Below are 19,196 nucleotides of genomic sequence, written 5' to 3' on the forward strand. Positions count from 1 at the left end.
CCCTTTCCAATATACTAGAAAACAAATTTTCTCTTTAAGTTGATGTTGATCACCTGTGTGATCTTAGGCATTTAACCTTTCCGCCCTTTTAAAAAATTCATTCATTCAGCAAATATTTCCTGAGTTTCCACAATGAGTAGCATACTCTTCTATGTGCTGAGAATCGCAACAATAAAGAGTTTCATCCTTTGCTTTCATGGAGCTTATATTTATTTTATTATTTATTTATTCCTGTATTCAATCAATCAACAAATATATATCAGGTGCCTGCTGCGTACAAGGTACCATATCAGACACCAAAAGCCATAAAAATAAATAAAACCTAACCCCAAATAATTTACCGATTAGTGTGGGAATAATGAGGGGTGAACACGGAATATTATAGGATCAAAAAAAGAGACATTTGAATGGGCTCAGAAATTTACAGAAAGATTTGATGCCACCTCTTGAAAGGTGAGCAATTATCTGTAAAACAAAGCAGTATCTGCCCTCTGCCTGTCCCTTAGAGGGAAAGTAAAGGACTTTTAAAGTGACACCAATGTGTGAAGGCATTGAAAATATAATGCATGCATATAAGGATAATGTGTAGAAGATTTTGTAAATATTAAAATGTGAAAACTGATTTAAAAGTTGAACTTTGGATACAAACCATTTTAATAAATACTAGTTTTGATTAAGGTATTATTTTTAATACATTTGGTTTCTGATCTCCAATCACCTACTATTTATTAACTAATTCATTTATTACACACACACTGATTGGTCCCTGATGATATCCCAGGCACCTTTTTAGGTGCTGAGGATACAGCAGTAAGCAAGGCAGGTACAGTCCATGTGTGGAGAGAGGGGAGGAAGGAGCTGGGTGGAAAATAAATACATAACTAAACAAGTGAACAAACAAGACGATTTAAGGTAATCTTCAGGATTATGAAGACAACAAAACAGGGTAGCATGGCAGGGACTGCAGGATGGTGTGTCTTTAGAATTGGGGTCAAACAAGGCCTCTCTGGGGAGATGACATCTGATTAAGATCTGTGGGCTGTGCAGGAAGCAGACCCACACAGGCAAAGGGAGCAAAAATGGCAAAAGCTCTAAGGCAGTAATGAGTTGGTTTTATTGGGAGACAGAGAGGTCAGTGGGAATGTGGGGCAGAACTGTCAGATGAGACCAGATAAGTAGAAAATGTGAGTTTTCTTGTAGACCACAGTAAGGAGTTTGGGGTTTTGCCTTCTTAAGTGCAATGGAAACCACCTAGTGTTTAAGCAGGATAGGGCATGCCTTGTTCACGTGAAATCATGTCTACTTATTATCTAGAGAGTATATTGTAAGTAGGCAAAGGTGGGAGGGAGGAAGCCAGTTAGGAGGCTGTTGAAGGTCAGGCAAGAAGTGAAGAGGTTTAGACCAGGATGAGAGCAGTGGAAATGGAGAGAAGAGCACAGAATCAATGTATAGTGTGTGTTGGCGGGGAGGAGGGAGTGGGGGGATTGTAGGGCCAAGGCCCTTGGCCCCCTAGAGGTTAGAAAATCACTGACATGAGGCAGATTAATAGAAAAGAAATATAAATTTATTTAATGTGTATACACAGGAGTCTTCAGAATGGACACCCAACCTCCACTGACATACAAAATATATACCATATTGAGGTTACAGAAAGATTGTGAGCTCAGAAAATGGCTCAAAACAGGTTATCATGGTAATACAGGTTATTGGAGGGAGAAAGGAAGAGGCTTGGCTAGCAAAACTGGACTTGCAATGTAGATGAAACCTCACAGGTACAGCCCTCAAAGAGAATAGATGGTAAAGGTCTCTTTCAGGTCTTCATGGTGTTTGACTCTCAGTTCATATTTCCTAGATCTGGACAAAGGCAGGGCTAGCAACATTAGTACAGATTCTCTACAGATCTACAGAAGCAAGTTTAGCCCCCCTCCCCCCCCAACAAAAGACAGTTTTGCAGGGCCATTTCGGAATTTGTCAAAGAAATACATTTTGGAGTAAAGTATTTTTATTTCCTTCAGATCCCATTTTGAAACTTAAAAAACGTTTCACATATTCAAAGCTAAATGGAAAGTTTTGAAGAGATTTGTCTTAAAGTTTGTTTCATAGAGGTTGAGTGTGATGGCTTATGCCCATAATCCCAGAGTTTTGGGAGGGCAAGGTGAGGGGAGTGCTCAAGGCTGGGAGTTCAAGACCAGCCTGGGCAATATTGCAAGACCCCATCTCTACAAGAAATTTTTTTTAAAGTATCCAGGTGTGGTGGCATGTACCTGTAGCCTCAGCTGCTCAGAAAGCTGAGGCAGGAGGGTTGCTTGAGCCCAGGAGTTTGAAGTTACAGGGAGCTGTGATTACAGCACTGTACTGAAGCCTGGGTAACAGAGTGATACTTGGTTTCAATTTTAAAAAAAAGAAAAAAAGGTCATTTGATAGAGATAGACAAAGGAGTGGAAAAGCAAATTAAGATAAACAGAAAAAAAAAGCAAACTGAAATATATTGTTCCATGTCTTCTTTAGTCAGTCTCTTAGTCCTGAGAATAGATCAGTTCAGTTAAATAGCTATGTCCCATTCCAGAAGGTGGCATTGCAAATGGGCTGGGCCTCTATCTATGATGCAGGCAAACAGATCTTTAATAAGAGGCATTTCTAAGGAAACAGAAGAAAAACAAAGTTTAATATCTAGAGTAGTCTACAGACTTGTTTTTCTAGAGTTTGTGAAGTATCTTCAGATTGCAGTAGTAATCTGAATAGATTTTTCTGGATTGTAGTTCAGTTCAGATGAACGGTCAAGTGAAATTTCTGAGAAGTCAATATACCAGCAGGCACATAGGTTGTTTACTTACAAGTTTCTGTTATTTCTCACAAAATTTAGCTGCCTAGCTTCAGTTTGTGGGGATTTAAGAAAAGCAGTTTTTGAGCATGGTGGCTCACACCTGTAATCCCAGCACTTTAGGAGTCCGAGGCGGGTGGATTATCTGAGGTCAGGAGTTTGATACCAGCCTGGCCAATGTGGTGAAACCCTGTCTCTACTAATAATACAAAAATTAGCCAGGTGTGGTGGCAGGTGCCTGTAATCCCAGCTACGCAGGAGGCTGAGGCAGGAGAATCACTTGAATCTGGAAGGCAGAGATTGCAGTGAGCCAAGATCACACCATTGCAGTCCAGCCTGGGCAATAAGAGCGAAACTCCATCTCCATGAAATAAATAAATAAATAAAATAAGGAAAACAGAAGGAAGATTTGGAAAACCTTAGTTGGAAACTTGTAGCCAGGAAAGATTCAGGATTCAGTCCAAATTGTGGGAAAATAATAAAAACTCAAAAACAATAAACAAAACTAGAATCTAATAACATGCATACTATAGTTTTTTAAAAACATATTTTTTCTCTCTCCAGCCCCCAATTTCTACCAAAGGCAAATCATAGTAGGACCAACTTATTTGCAAGATAAATTTTGGTCTTATTATACTTGGCCTAATTATCCATATAAAGGGCAGCAAGATTGGCCATACAGGCTTTTTAAAAATTGACTTTGCTGGTACATTTTTCATGAGAAATCTCAGATTAGACTTTCAAAAGTCTCTCAAGGTTAACCAAACCAAAGGTTTATCTGTGCCTGCAGATAATCCGTATGAATTGGGTGAATTCCTTTCTTCTCAAGGTCCCAATATAACTTGAGATTCCTGGGCCTGTCAGAAAGTAAAGTTCTTTACCTACCACAGGTCAGGAACTTTATAAAAGCATCACATAGAGAAGTATAAAGCCAATCTTCCCAAAGGGCTTTTCATTGGTTCTATAAAGTAATCTCAATTCCTCAAAGCAGTCTGATCAGCTCTGAAAATATGCCGTTCCAGTCAAAGCCTGGGTAAAATAACCAATGTTTCCAATTGTGTCCTATTACAAAACATATTCTTATTGACCTTATACAAATAACTATATTACCATACATTAAGAATACTCACAAATAGTTTCCGATTTCTGGAGAAATCAAGCAGAGCGAAAAAATATGCTACAAATTTTGCTCACGGAAGTGTAGTTTGCCCGATTTGAAGTAAGCTATAGACAATTCAAAGAAAAAAAAAGTTAACTTGACTTTGGAAAAGAAAACATAAAAAGAGTCAGCAATGTTTCAAACAAAACGCCACTAAAAAAAAGTATTTCAGGCCTCTATTAGTTCAGTCCCATGTAATTAACTCTTGTTCTGCTTAATGTTGAGTTAGCAAAACTCTTGAATGTATCCGCTTTTTAATTAGAATCCTGGAAGTTTTTTCTTTTGAGAAAGAGTCTCACTCTCTTACCCAGGCTGGAGTACAGTGATGTGATCTCAGCTCACTGCACCCTCTGCCTCCTGGGTTCAAGCGATTCTCATGCCTCTGCCTCCTAAGTAGCTGGGATTATGGGTGTGCACCAGCACACCTGGCTAATTTTTGTATTTTTAGTAGAAATGGAGTTTTGCTGTGTTGGCCAGGCTGGTCTCAAACTCCTGACTTCAAGTGATCCACCTGCCTTGGCCTCCCAAATTGTTGAGATTACAGGCAGGAGCCCCTGCACCCAGCCATGGAAGTTTTTTCTTAGTCCAATAGCATAGTCTTTAAAGTTATCAGAAATCTGTATTTTGGAATACTTGTAAGAGTCTTTTCCATGAATTTCCTTAAAGAAAAAGCAAATTTTGAACTGCAGCTGACTATAAACCACTTTTTGAGAAGAATAAAAGTAAAACAATAATTGTCTATGGATGACAAAAGTCTTAGGCCAGCCATGGTTAAAGACACAATTGATTAAAAAATTTGGTTACTTCCGTGGCACACAGCAATTTAACATAATGATAATTATTACTGATAACATATACTAAGGCATCAGAATTATAGGAATTTCATTCAATTTTGGAACACATGTTATACTGAGAGGGTATCCATAGATTAGATGTGCTTGTAAAGAAAGGAAAAGATGAAGAGTGCCTCATAGGACCATCAGGGTGGATGGTGGCAATGTTCACTGAGACAGGGAAGATTGTGAGTAAAGCAGGGTTTTGGAAGTAAAAAATATCAAGAGGTATAGAGTGTTCATGTATGACAACATTGCTTTTGCCCTTGGGTTAGCTTAATTCCCAAAATATATAATTAATCCTTTCTGTTTACTTATGGGACATTTTAACTTTAATACTTTGTCTATGTAGGATTAATTTTCTTCAGTCTGTGGTTGCTGAACACCAGCAATTTGATGAGCTGCTGCTTTCCTTTTCTGTCTGGATTAAGCTGTTTCTCAGTGAATTACAAACTACTTCTGAGATTAGCATAATGGACCATCAAGTAGCTCTTACTCGGCACAAGGTAAAGTGTTTTTTTTTTTTTTTTTTTTTTCAAGATTGAAGAAGAATTTTTTCCTAAAAGAGAGTTCTCAAATTAAAAAGAGATGCAACATTTAAAAAAAGTTTAAATGGTGGGAATTTAACTTTTTATTTATATGAAAATGTTTTAATAATTGAGCATATGAGTTAAGGCAATGAATTATGCAGACAAATTAAGCAGATAAAGCCACTTCAGATAAAATTGGCAACCATCTTAAGAAACTCTCTCTTCATAGTGGAGCAAATGATTTCTAGGATAAAGTGACAAGAATGTCCATTTTTAAGCTTCCCAGTTTGTTTCATTTCAATACTGAAAACTAACACTGAATTCAAATAGTTTAAGGATATAGTTTTTCTGAATTACTATTCAGCTTTAAAGTGATTTAAAGCTTATTTCCCTTCTTTATAAATTATGCATATGGAGGGGTGAAAAGATCTTTCTTCTGCCCTCTGAAGGTTCAATTAATTTGAATCTATGAAACGAACTGACAATAGACCAATTAACAGGAGAAATGGCAAACACATTTATTATGTGCATATCGTATGGGAGTCCCACAAAATATGAGTCTCTAAGAATAACTGGATGACTAAAGTTTTTATGTTATACAGAAAGAAATAGGAGCTGGGGCTTCAGGAGAGTAGTAGGGACAAGCTATGGGAGGGTGAGGGGAGGAAATGCACTATGAACAAAGGCTGTCTTATTATGCAGAAAAAGTTTCTCAGGTAGCATACCTCAGAATTACAGATGGCATCCTGTGCTGAAAGTCTCTCTGAGTGAGATGTCAGACCTTAAGGGACTTTCCTGTGAGTTATTCTTCCCTGGTTGATGATTATATTTCTTCTGGAGGAACTTGCCTTAGTCAGATAAAGGAGCATCAGGAAAAGCTCTTATTTGAATTTGCTGCTCCTCAGGTTTTCTCAGTTTAAAGTCTAAAGTGATATATTTTAGGGTGTAATTTTCTGAGTCCCCAACACATTATATCTATCCTAGCACCAGAAAACATTCGAAAATTCAGATATTGATTGTAAAGCATTGAAACAATGGAGATAAGCTACATAGTAAGCATATAGCAACATTTAACAATAGAGTATTTCATATTTATTGAGTGTTCACTCCTTGCTGGGTTCACTATTTGGTTTTGTGTCAGAGAAAAGCAACTTTCTTCTACCTTCAGGACAGGAGGTAGTTTTTACATCTTGGAGGAAGGTGCTCAGTGAATTTAGGCTCTACCCTCCAAAGAAACTCAGAGAGAGCAGCTATTTTCACTGATGTTTACATTTCAAAGGGACGCCTCCCACATCCTTCAGAAAAATATTCCAGAGGTGGAAAAACTGGCCAGAGCTTCAAGAAGAGTTACATCTCAAAGGGGCAGAGAATGAATTCACAATTACAAATTTTCTAAAGTAAATGCTCTAAGAAAAAAAAAGGTCGGAATCTGTAGTCAAGAGTAAGCTATCTGAAGTTTAGTGGTCAATCAGGGGGATCTTAAAGTCATTGTTGTCAAGATTAAGATAGGTGATAATTTCTATTTAATGGAAACCCCTGAGAATATTGCCAATTTTCTGCTAGATTTTAAACATGATTTATTGTGAGCTAGTCAAACTTCCTATACAGAAGTCTTGCATAAAATAAAACTCTGATTTGAAACTAATTTAATGGAAAAAGATGTCTTCATGGATTTTTGTCAACAGAAATTTTTAGTTAAAAAAAATAAACATTTAGATTTTAAAATTTTTAGATTTAAAATTTTTTACATACATGCATCTTTTAAAATTAAAAATTTTTAAAGTTGAAATATTAAAAATATGAGATATCTAAATACAAATATTTGTGTATAAATATATACCTATATGCATCTTTAAAATGTTAAAATTAAAATGTAAAATATATATAGGCATCTTTAAGAATCTTCCAATGTTTTCATTTCTTTTAACTAACAATTTCTATCCACAAAGAAATTTTTTTCACAGAATTAATTACATAGTGCCAAAACAGAGTTGTGTTTTATGTGAAATATGTGGATCAGCAAAACAGAAAATTTTGTGAATTTTCTAAGATTCACTGTAGATGATCTTTAAGTACTATACTATCCATGGCACTTAAAACAGGTCTTCACATCACGAACCCTGTAGAATACCTCTGTCATGGACTGTAGTGTATCTGAGGAATCAATAACTCTCTCTTCCCTTCCAGGACCACGCAGCAGAAGTAGAGAGCAAAAAGGTTGAATTGCAGAGTCTGCAGGGTCACTTAGCAAAGTTGGGTTCTCTGGGCCGTGCTGAGGACCTCCACCTCCTGCAGGGCAAGGCTGAGGACTGCTTCCAGCTGTTTGAGGAGGCCAGCCAGGTTGTGGAGAGGCGGCAGCTTGCCCTGTCCCATTTGGCAGAATTCCTCCAGAGCCATGCCTCTCTGTCCGGCATTCTCCACCAGCTGAGGCAAACGGTGGAAGCAACCAACAGTATGAATAAGAACGAGTCTGATTTGATAGAAAAGGACCTCAATGATGCTCTTCAAGATGCTAAAGCATTAGAATCTGCTGCTGTCAGTCTCGATGGCATTCTTTCCAAAGCCCAATACCATCTGAAAAGTGGGAGCTCTGAGCAAAGGACTTCATGCAGAGCCACGGCTGATCAGCTCTGTGGAGAGGTAGAAAGGATCCAGAACCTTCTGGGAACCAAGCAGAGTGAGGCAGATGCCCTGGCAGTGTTGAAAAAAGCATTCCAAGACCAGAAAGAGGAGCTTCTGAAAAGCATTGAGGACATTGAAGAAAGGACTGACAAAGAGCGACTGAAAGAACCTACCCGCCAAGCTCTTCAGCAGAGGTAAAGGAAACTGTCACAGCCACTTGTCTCTTTTCTTTTGTATTTGTTCTGGAATTAACTTTTATGCAAAACTTTATTAGGACCGTGAAAGGAAAATAAAAACTCAGGACCCCAATTCACTCTGCCAAAAGAAAGAAATTAAGCTGAGAGCTGAGTCATGCAAGAAGCGGCCTTTCGTTTTGTTCCTAAACAGATAGATACAGAGAAAAGGTTCAATATCTCCATAGGTAGCTGCTCTATATTCACCTTATCTTAAGTAAAGTGCTGATTTACTGAGCACGAGATGAATTCATAATTGACTATTCCCTGCCTGCTTCTTTTCTCTTGCAATACATGGATTAACCTTCTCCTCTCTCTTTCCCCTCCAGCCCATTTTTCCCCTTTAAGTGTTGAAGCCCTCAAAATCATCTTTGGAGAAAGGTATAAACCACAGACTGTTTCTGTGATTTCACATTTATTTCTTCCAGGCATGTCCTTAACCCTGTCTCAGATACTTTTTGGTTTACAGTACCATATTTAGCAACTTTTTTTTTTTTTTTTTTTTTTTTACCAATTTGAAGATAAGATTAATGACTAATTTGACACTTGAGAAGTACTAAAATTTCTTTGGATTTCTTAAGGATTTCCCTAAAGTCTTTTTATGAGCAAAGAATGTATAGATCTTATTATCTATTTTTAAATAATTTTTTACTGATGGGAGAAAGGACTCATCTTCTGTAACAAGAATGAAGGCAGAAGAGAAAGGGAGTGATCCTAGTAGTTTTGGTGGTAAAAAGTATGAGGGAATTCCTCCCTGGTGGCTGAGAGCCTCTTGGTAGAGACTGGTGCAAGCTCGTCAGTTCAGAGGAGAGGGCAGATGTTGGAGGAGAGAAAATGGTGTGAAACAGTTCTCTTGTAGAGGGTAGCTTAGGAAGGTGATGAGCTGTCATTTGAGCTCTGTGTTCATTTAAAGTGAAACCAATCAGCTTGGCAGAGTCATTCTCTACAACTACATTTAACTGTTTGCTTAGTGGTATGGAGAGGCAGAGGAGTGGGTTTAAGTAACCAAAGCTGAGCTTTTGTCAGGTGAGTCCATTTGAGAAGCAAACAGGTCAAAGATAAGTTCCCTTAGTAAATTTGAGAAGTAACTGTTTTCTTAAAACTGTAGCCTTCTTTTCAATCTTTTTTTCTTCTTAATAGAACCTTCTGACTCCTGTTTTCAGGGCCACTTTCTCTTCCATTTTTTTTTTCAGTGGGCAAAGAAACAACTGAAATGTATTCATGCCAAGGTATTCATGATTGATGAAGATTATGTTGTTCCTGACAAGACCATTGCTGGTTGTTTGCTTTTAACCAGAATCAAACATTAAGTTGAGGATTTAGTCAGATGATAGTGGAGTCAATATTAGGACTGGGCTCCTGAGATTATACCCTTTATAGGCAATAGATTATCTCATTAGTTTAGCAAATTTACAAAAGGGAATGATACTTGGGAAGAAAAAATAGCCTCCAGAATAAGATGCCTAGTGTCATTCACCCTGGAAGCCAGCAGTATCATTGGTGCTGCAGGGTGGCATGGCCTTCTTAGGCCAAGCAGACAGGAGATCCTAAAATTGCCAGAGTAGAAAGCCCAGGTTGGGCTAAAGAGCCACATCAGTACCCGCAACACTGCACTCACCAAAGTCACACATCGGGTACAGAAAATGTTATATTGAATTAATGGACTTATTTAAATTCCAGTCATACTAATGCTTCACTGTGCCACCTTGGGAAAACCCCTTCTCTTCTTCTAAGGTGGGGATAATGAGAACACGTGCCCCAGCCACCATCTTTTGGGAATTAAATGGGATAAAACATGCGGACTCATTTTGTGAACTCTGCAGACCTATATCAAACTGTAAGAATGAAGAGTCAACAGCTGCCTCTATATGGCCACTTTTTTTTTCTTTGAAACAGGGTCATGCTCTGTCACCCAGGCTAGAGTGCAGTGGTGCAGTCACAGTTCACTGTGGCCTCAAACTTTTGGACTCAAGTGATCCTCCAGCCTCAGCCTCCCACATAGCTGAGACTATACACATGTACCACCACACCCAGCTAAATTTAAAAACTAATTTTTTTTTTTTTTGTAGAAATAAGGTCTTGCTGTGTTGCCCAGGTTGGTCTTGAATTCCTGGTCTCAAGCAATTCTCCCACCTTGGCATCCCAAAATGCTGAGATTATGAACGTGAGCCACTGTGGCTGGTGATATGGCCACTTTTTTATAAATGCTCTGATATTAATAGATTAGAGACAAAAATGATCATTTCCTTATGGTAATCTTTTCAACAAGGTAGGTAATTTAAATTTTATATATATATTATATATTATATATATAATATATGTGTGTGTGTATATATATATATAGCAGAGCTCAATAAAGCTAATATGATATTGAATGAAACAACTATAATCCTTAAACATTATTATTTACATGGATTGAACCTCATGACCCAGAAACATTTCTTACCAATGATTTTACAGTAAGTATTTACCTAGTTAGCCTATGAGATCAGCCTTAGTTTTGAAAATCTTATACCATCAAAGCAAAGTACAAAGAAAATACAAACTTAACAGAAGGTTGATGGTGAGTATTAAGAATGACTTTCAATGTTTTCTGAGGTACAGTCTGAGTTATTTTGCAAAATTAACTTTAAAAGTATCTTCATCCATTGATAAACATCAATTTAATTTCTGTGTTAAAAGTTTCTACTGTCTAAATAAGTAGAAACTTTATGGTTTCTGCTTTATGGTCTCATCATATACTTATGGAGAAGAAATTTGTTTACTACTTTTAGTAAATTCATAGGAAAATAACATTTTAATTCACAGGTTAAGAGTGTTTAATCAGCTAGAAGATGAATTGAATTCTCACGAGCATGAACTATGTTGGTTGAAAGACAAAGCCAAGCAAATTGCCCAGAAAGATGTAGCTTTTGCACCTGAAGTTGACAGGGAGATAAACCGCTTAGCAGTCACCTGGGATGATACCAAAAGACTAATTCATGAAAAGTAAGTCAAAACCCACCCAGTTCTTGTTTTTAGCTTCCCACTTATTTTGTGACATTGGGACATTGCCTGTTTTGCATTGATGTGATCAGTAGTTAAATATATTTTACCATTTTAGGTATTCTGTGTCACTTTCATAACATTGAAAATTTACTTATTTCTACAGAACTTTATTGAGAATGTTGCTTTGAGATAACAATTATAGGCCAGGCACGGTGGCTCACGCCTGTAATCCCAACACTTTGGGAGGCCAAGGCAGGCGAATCACCTGAGGTCAGGAGTTTAAGACCATCCTGGCCAACATAGTGAAATCTCGTCTCTACTAAAAATACAAAAATTAGCCGGGCATGGTGGAGGGTGCCTGTAATGCCAGCTACTCGGGAGGCCGAGGCAGGAGAATCACTTGAACCCTGGAGGTGTAGGTTGCAGTGAGCCGAGATCGCATCACAGCATTCCAGGCTGGAAGACAGAGTGAGACTCCTTCTCAAAAAAAAAAACAATTCCATATGGAATTCAATGCTTAAAGCAGGAGTTGTCAACAGTTACGAAGTGCTACCATGACAGCCTTAACTTTTAATTTCATATTTTTTTTGTTTTGTTGTAGTTGTTTGTAATTGAGGTATAATTTAAACACATTTAAATTTACTTTTTTTTCATATGCAATGCTATCAGTTTTGACAAACTTATACAGTTGTGTAACTGTTAAATTTCACAATGAAAGTTCTACCACCTAAAAAATGACCTTATCTCTTCCCTTTGCCCTTAGCCCCCCTGGCAACCAGGGATCAGTTTTCCACATCTATAGTTTTGTCTTTTCTTAGAATCATTTATAAACAAAATCACATAGAATGTGACCTGGCTTCTTTTATTCTGGCTTCTTTTATTTAGCACAACATATGTCATTGTGTGTGTCAAAAGTTCATTCATTTTTTTATAGCTGAATATTCCACTGAATGGGTTTACTACAGTTTATTCAATTACTAGGTGATGGACAATTGGGTTCTATCCAGTTTGGATGATTATAAATAGTGATTATAAACATTCACATTCAAATTTTTGCATGTATGTAAGTTTTTATTTCATTTGGGTAAATAATCTAAAAGTGAGACTGGATTGTATAGCAACATATATGTTTAACTTTATAAGAACCTGTCAAATTATTTTTCAAAGTAGTTGCACCATTTTGCACTCACACCAGTCATGTGTAAGATTTCCAGTTGCTCCACGTAGTTTCCAACACTTGGTATTGTGATGTTTTTGTTTATTTGCTTGTTTGACATTCTACTAGATGTGTAGAGCCATCTCTGTGTGTGTGTGTGTGTGTGTGTGTGTGTGTGTGTGTGTCTTTAACTCCTCACTGTGGAGCAGGACTAACTCATAAGCATTGTGCCAAGAATTGGCACATTTTGTTTTTAATTTGTATATCCCTGATGACTGATGTTGAGCGTATTTTGATATGTTATTTGCAATCTGTTTATCTTTTTAAATATTCAAGTTGGCCGATTTGGGTGATTTTTTTGTTATTGAGGTCTTTTTTATATCAATACAATCCCAATCAAAATGCCCACAGAAGTTTTGTAGAAATTGACAAGATGATTTAAAAATGTATACATAAAAACACAAGACCTACTAGAATAGCCAGTACAGTTTTCAAAAAGAATTGGAGGACTTTGCTGGCAGCTCTGGTACCTAAAATAATTAAGTAAGTAAATAAATAAATAACAAATGAAAAAGAATTGGAGGACTTATACTAGCTGGTTTCAGTGTGGTACAGGCTGAAGGGTAAACATATAAACTAGTGGAACACAGTCAGAAATAGACCCAGACATATACAGTCAATTGTTTTGACAAAGATATAAAGAAAATTTGGTGGAGAAAGAATTATCTTTTCAATAAATGGTACTAGAACAATTGGACATTCATATGCATTAAAAAAAATGACCCTCAACATATACTTTACATCATGTACAAAGGTCTTTTAAACAAAATTCAGAGCACATTATATAATGTAGACTATTAATGCAGGCATTTTAAATTGAATCATGTTGTGCAAACTTTATTCTGTATTATTAAACATTATCCTACATTGTGATTTCTTAGAGGTTGCACAGTGTCCTATCATAAGAATGTATCAGGATTTATTTAATTATTGACCTGTTTTTAACATTTTGGTTATTTCTATATTTTCTCCTATTACAAATAATGGTGTGAAGAATATCACTTTACCTAAATCTTAGTGCACATAATTTTATTTCTTTGGAAAAATCTCTAGGTGTAAACTTGCTTGCTCAACAGCATTTTATTCTTTTGTTATTGTTTCTTTTATGAAACAGTCTCCCTCTATTGCCCAGGCTGGAGCACAGTGGTGTGATCTTGGCTCACTGCAACCTCTACTACCCGAGTTCAAGCCTTTCTCATGCCTCAGCCTCCTAAGTAGCTGAGATTACCGGCGTGCGCCACCAAGCCAGGCTGATTTTTGCATTTTGAGTAGAGACGATGTTTTGCCTTGTTGGCCAGGCTGGTCTCGAACAACTGGCCTCGAGTGATCAGCCTGCCTTGGCCTCTCAAAGTGCTAGGATTATAGGCATGATCCGTGACACCCAGCCGTTTTGTGTGTGTGTGTGTGTGTGTGTGTGTGTGTGTGTTTGTTTAAAAAAAAAAAAAGCCTATAGCTTCCAATATTCCCAGAGGGTCTCCCATCCAAGTACTAACCAAGCTGGACCCTGCTTACCTTCACAAGATCAAATGAGATCAGGTGTATTTGAAGTGATATGGTTGTAGACCACCTTATTTTTATAAACAGCAGCTATCTTCTCATTTTGACAGTTTTCAGGGTAGTCATATCCAATGAGAATTTATTACATTGAGATGGAAGAGAAAATCTGATATATATGTTAATTACTGAGTAATCTTTTTATTTGTTAGTTTGGAGCTATGGTTTGTTTTATTGTTGTTTTATTTCCTGCAACATATGCCATTATGAAATAATTAAAACCACATGGAAAAAGACAATTAAAAAAAACCAAAACATTTGGGTGACTCATCTATGTAAGTTTGAGTTGGCAAGAACATATATTACTTCTTTGTCTTTGAGGTCATAGATTTTATTTCAATGGTTGTGTGCATCCCTCATTCACAGAGAATATTTTGGACATTGGAGTAAGTAGGATTAACCAGCAGCACTAGTTTGAGATCAGTATGTAGAAATATGCTTTTCTCTTGATTCCAGAATCCATCTATGAGTATTAATACCTTTATGTAGTGAAACATCAAGTCCAATTGTAGGGAACTCTCCCCTTTCCTGATACATGACACCAAATAATATATTTTCTTTAATCATTACAGTCAGGGTCAATGCTGTGGACTTATTGACTTAATGAGAGAATATCAGAACCTGAAGTCAGCTGTATCTAAAGTCTTAGAAAATGCCAGCAGTGTGATTGTAACCAGAACTACCATTAAAGATCAAGAAGATCTTAAATGGGCTTTTTCCAAGGTAAAATTCAAAATGTGTTTATGTTGGTGTTCTGCTTTAGTAGATCTGGTTTTTAGTCATAAAGCAATTATCTGCCCAATTCTTGTCTGTATACTTAGATGTGGATAATTCATGCTAACAAGCTCAACTTTTTTTCCCCTAGGAATACTGACATTCTAGGATTCTAGCAACTCAAGCAAATGCTGTTATATATATTCGTATAGTTAATTAATATCAATAATTTCTGCATAAGGTCAATTATGAATTAAATTCCCTAGAGGCAAATGGTTTTAAACTCATGACTTATCACTGACTATTTTATTAATTAAGAAATCATTTATCCACAGCATGAAACTGCCAAGAACAAAATGAATTACAAACAGAAAGACTTGGATAACTTTACCAGCAAAGGAAAACACTTGTTATCTGAACTGAAAAAAATTCACAGTAGTGATTTCAGCTTGGTGAAAACAGACATGGAGAGCACCGTGGACAAATGGCTGGATGTAAGATAATCACCTGGGAGTCTGCAAATCATTTCAATAATCACATTTCCCAATCAAATTTTTGGGCAAAGGGTTATTCAAGGATGTGAATTTCACTTTTTTTTTTTTTTTTTTTGAGATGGAGTTTCACTCTTGTTGCCCAGGCTGGAGTGCAATGGTGTGATCTCAGCTTACCGCAACCTCTGCCTCCCCGGGTTCAAGCAATTCTCCTGCGTCAACCCCCCGAGTAACTGGGATTACAGGTGCACACCACCACGCCCAGCTAATTTTGTATTTTTAGTAGAGACAGGGTTTCTCCATGTTGACCAGGCTGGTCTCCAACTCCTGACCTCAGGTGATCTGCCTGCCTTGGCCTCCCAAAGTGCTGGGATTATAGGCATGAGCCATTGCGCCCGACTGAATTTCACTTTTAACATTTAGTACTCAATGCGAAATGATAGTCTGAAGAAAAACAGTGCTCACATAAAGTTTAGAAATAGTAAAAAATGTATCTGTTTTGTAAAAACTTATCATCAGACTCTTGGGAATTTCACTTGATAGCCTCGGTCATAACAAATTATAACTCTGAATGTTTTTCTGTCCCAAACTATGAAATTATAGATAAAAAAGAAGAATTTATAAATATTCTACAGGATATTAAACCATAATATATAATAATTTAAAGTAATAAAGCTATAATTTTGCATTGGAAAACATTGCACTTGTAATTTACATCTTTGGGTTTTAGTTCTTGCTGTGTCACTTACCAGCTATGTGACCACAGAACAAGTCACTTGATTTTCCTGGAACTCTATATAGCAATCCATAAATATTTTACATTACCTTTCAGCTGAAAAATTCAGTGCTCTGTTGACCTCCTATCAAAATCTAGTTTCAGAAGTACTGTGGTTCCCCTACTTAAGCTAAATTTACCAGTTAGACTTTGATATTTGTGTAATATAATAAAATAATTTGGGGGCAGCAGAAAACCCTATATATATGCTTCCACTTTTAAAAGAACATTCTTTGGCTGGGTGCGGTGGCTCATGCCTTTAATCCCAGCACTTTGGGAGGCCAAGGCGGGCGGATCACTTCAGGTCAGGAGTTCGAGACCAGTCAGGCTAACATAGTGAAACCCCATCTCTACTAAAAATACAAAAAATTAGCCGGGTGTGGTGGCAAGCGCCTGTAATCCTAGTTACTCTGGAGGCTGAGGTGGGAGAATCGCTGGAACCCAGGAGGCGGAGGTTGCAGTGAGCTGAGATCGCACCACAGTACTCCAGCCTGGGAAACAGAGTGAGACTCCATCTCAAAAAAAAAAAAAGAACATTCTTTTCTTTTCTTTTTTTAGCATGCTATTTTTTTTTTATTTATAGCCCTTGGGATGTTAGTGCCTATCATTATAGGAAGAGTGATAAGCAATACTATTTTATTTTAATGTGCAAAATTGGTTGCTTTCATATGCATTATGTTATAAATATGTTTGAATCTAATTAATGCTAATTGTACCTAAACATTACAAATAAAAATGCCTATTGTTATTACTTTCAAAAATAAATACAACACTGTTCTTGATGGACCTTTGTCCTGTAGAATTCAACCTTATAATGAGTTACAGTAGATTCTAGTGGACCTGTTGTTGTTAGTATCCCAATTTACAAATGAAAATGCAATGTCTCAGGAATTCATACACCTCTCCCAATGACAGAAGCAATTTATGGATTGGTTAGCATTTACATGAGTCAGGTGCACTTATTAGATTACAATAATTTTTGTGAAACTGTTTGTCAGTCAGAATATACTTTCCTGATAAAAGAAGCATTGGTACTTTGCTTGGGGGGATGATCATGTTATGCCTCTGACTATGAATGCCATGGCTTCTGTTTCTCTCCTAGGTAGCAGAGAAACTTGAAGAAAACATGGATAGGCTGAGAGTAAGCCTGTCCATTTGGGATGATGTACTCTCAAGTAGAGATGAGATTGAGGGATGGTCAAACAACTCTGTTCCACAGATGGCAAAAAGCATCAGCAACCTGGACAACCGCCTCAGAGCTGAAGAACTGCTTAAAGAATTTGAGGTAAACTGACTGTGTTGACATATGGGAACTGGTGGCATATTGTCGACCAGAATATGAAAAAAAAGAAAAAAAAGTCTTAAAAGTGTATTCTTCTCTTAACTTTTATTTATTTATTTATTTATTATTATTATTATTTTTATTATTTGAGGCAAAGTTTGGTTCTGTCGCCCAGACTGGAGTGCAGTGGTGCTCCAGATCTCGGCTCTGGAATGTCCGCCTCCTGGGTTCAAGCGATTCTCCTGCCTCAGCCTCCCGAGTAGCTGGAATTACAGGCATGCGCCACCACACTTGGCTAATTTTTGTATTTTTAGTAGAGATAGGATTTCACCATGTTGGCCAGGCTGGTCTTGAACTCCTGACCTCAGGTGATCTACCCACCTCAGCCTCCCAAACTGCTGGGATTACAGGTGTGAGCCACTGCTCCAGACCTTCTTCTTTTTTTTAGAGGCATGGAAGAGCATTAGAGAACTCTTACCTATCTTTTGCTATTTAATTTGAATAGGTTATGAATAAAAGGATTTTTCTTTGTATTTTTATCTATGCTTATTTAGGGCTCTTTAAAGCATTAGTAGAAAAGCAAAAGTCTATAAAATCTATAATTGTTCCCATTCATCGGAGAATATGGCATCTTTCTACTTAAAAACCAAATTGGAAGTGTTTGTAATCTAGTAATATTTAGTACCTATTTTTCCGTATTCAAAAAAATCCCAAACTGCTCACTGAGTCCTTAGCATGCCAGGTAGTGGGTTCTTCCACTTCCTTTTCAAAAATGGAAGAAAATCAGAGATTGGAGGGTCACAGGCTTCCACAAGAGTCCCTGGCTTTTAAAGTTCTAGTCACCAATTCACTTTAAACTTTATTCCTATTTCTTGCAATGATTTGTTAATCATTCTTCAAACTCTTAATGAGCACCTAAGATATGTCAGGCAGTGTTTTAGACATTGAAAATATAATAGAAAAACAGTCCTACCCTCATAGAATTTACATTATTTATATTACAGTATATATTATATATAAAATATCAAGTAGTAATTGGGCTATGATAAAAGTGGAGTAGGGTAAAGAGAAATAGAGTGAGGAGATAGTGACTTTGGTCCAGAGAAATATACATGAATGAATTGTATTACCTAACTTATTTGTCTTTGATCCAAAGAACATTCTCAATGTTTTGTTATCTAATTCCAATCTCTGAGGGCGATCAGGAGAAGAAATTATTCAGACTAAAAGCACAGGCAGGGGTGATGGATACCGTAGTGTCCTCGGCTGTTGTCTCTGATGCTAAACTAACATTACAGCTCCAGAGTGGCCTGCACTGGATCCAGCTTATACCAGCTTGCAAAAGTCAATTGTTAAATGTTCAGGAATTTTGTGAGCCAGTGTTAAAAACAACCATTATTAAAAATTAGACTGTAAATAAATTTACAATTAAATAAGTTCCATTGAATACAAAGGTAATGACAAAAAAAAAAAAATAACACTTTCCATTATTCTTCTACACATCACTACTGTTACCTAGGTCTTTGAGTTATTGACATCTATGGTATCATGGTTGAAATGTTTTAGAACAATGTACTACTGTGTATGTCTTCCACTCCGTGTGTTGTGATGTCATGTCGTAGCTTACCATGGTGGTAAATGCTACAAATGAGGGCTTTTTGTGGGAGATTGAGAGGGAGGTGTTAAAGTAATCAACTGCTATTGACCTCAGAAATCCAATGATTCAATATGCTTCTGAGCCACATTAGATATGAGCAGGTTCAGTTAGTCACAAAGATGCGTTATTTATGTTACCCACTGTCCATGTGACACACTAGCTAATAAAATCAGTGAATTGGATTCAGCCCAGTGCCCACAGAGCTGTTCCCGCTGCAGTGTAGTGAGTGTAGATAAGGAGGGAGATTCCTCAGTTGCCTGGCCAGCTTCTGGAGAAAGCCAGAGGGACTGACAGCTCATCATGTCTTCCAGTAAGGAAATT

General features: G+C 37.1%; 1 protein-coding gene across 1 annotated transcript in view; it reads left to right on the top strand.

Annotated features, from left to right (window-relative positions):
• SYNE1 (spectrin repeat containing, nuclear envelope 1) overlaps nt 1-19,196 on the top strand; it is a 570,706-nt gene that overhangs the window by 237,932 nt on the left and 313,578 nt on the right. The window contains exons 40-45 of the mRNA XM_011996807.1: nt 5,166-5,319; nt 7,531-8,159; nt 11,007-11,186; nt 14,529-14,679; nt 15,006-15,164; nt 17,039-17,221. Coding sequence (XP_011852197.1) covers nt 5,166-5,319; nt 7,531-8,159; nt 11,007-11,186; nt 14,529-14,679; nt 15,006-15,164; nt 17,039-17,221 — 1,456 coding nt within the window. The remainder of the gene's footprint in view (nt 1-5,165; nt 5,320-7,530; nt 8,160-11,006; nt 11,187-14,528; nt 14,680-15,005; nt 15,165-17,038; nt 17,222-19,196) is intronic.

This window comes from Mandrillus leucophaeus, unplaced genomic scaffold (assembly GCF_000951045.1).
Source record: "Mandrillus leucophaeus isolate KB7577 unplaced genomic scaffold, Mleu.le_1.0 Scaffold524, whole genome shotgun sequence".
In the NCBI taxonomy this organism is placed as follows: Eukaryota; Metazoa; Chordata; class Mammalia; order Primates; family Cercopithecidae; genus Mandrillus; species Mandrillus leucophaeus.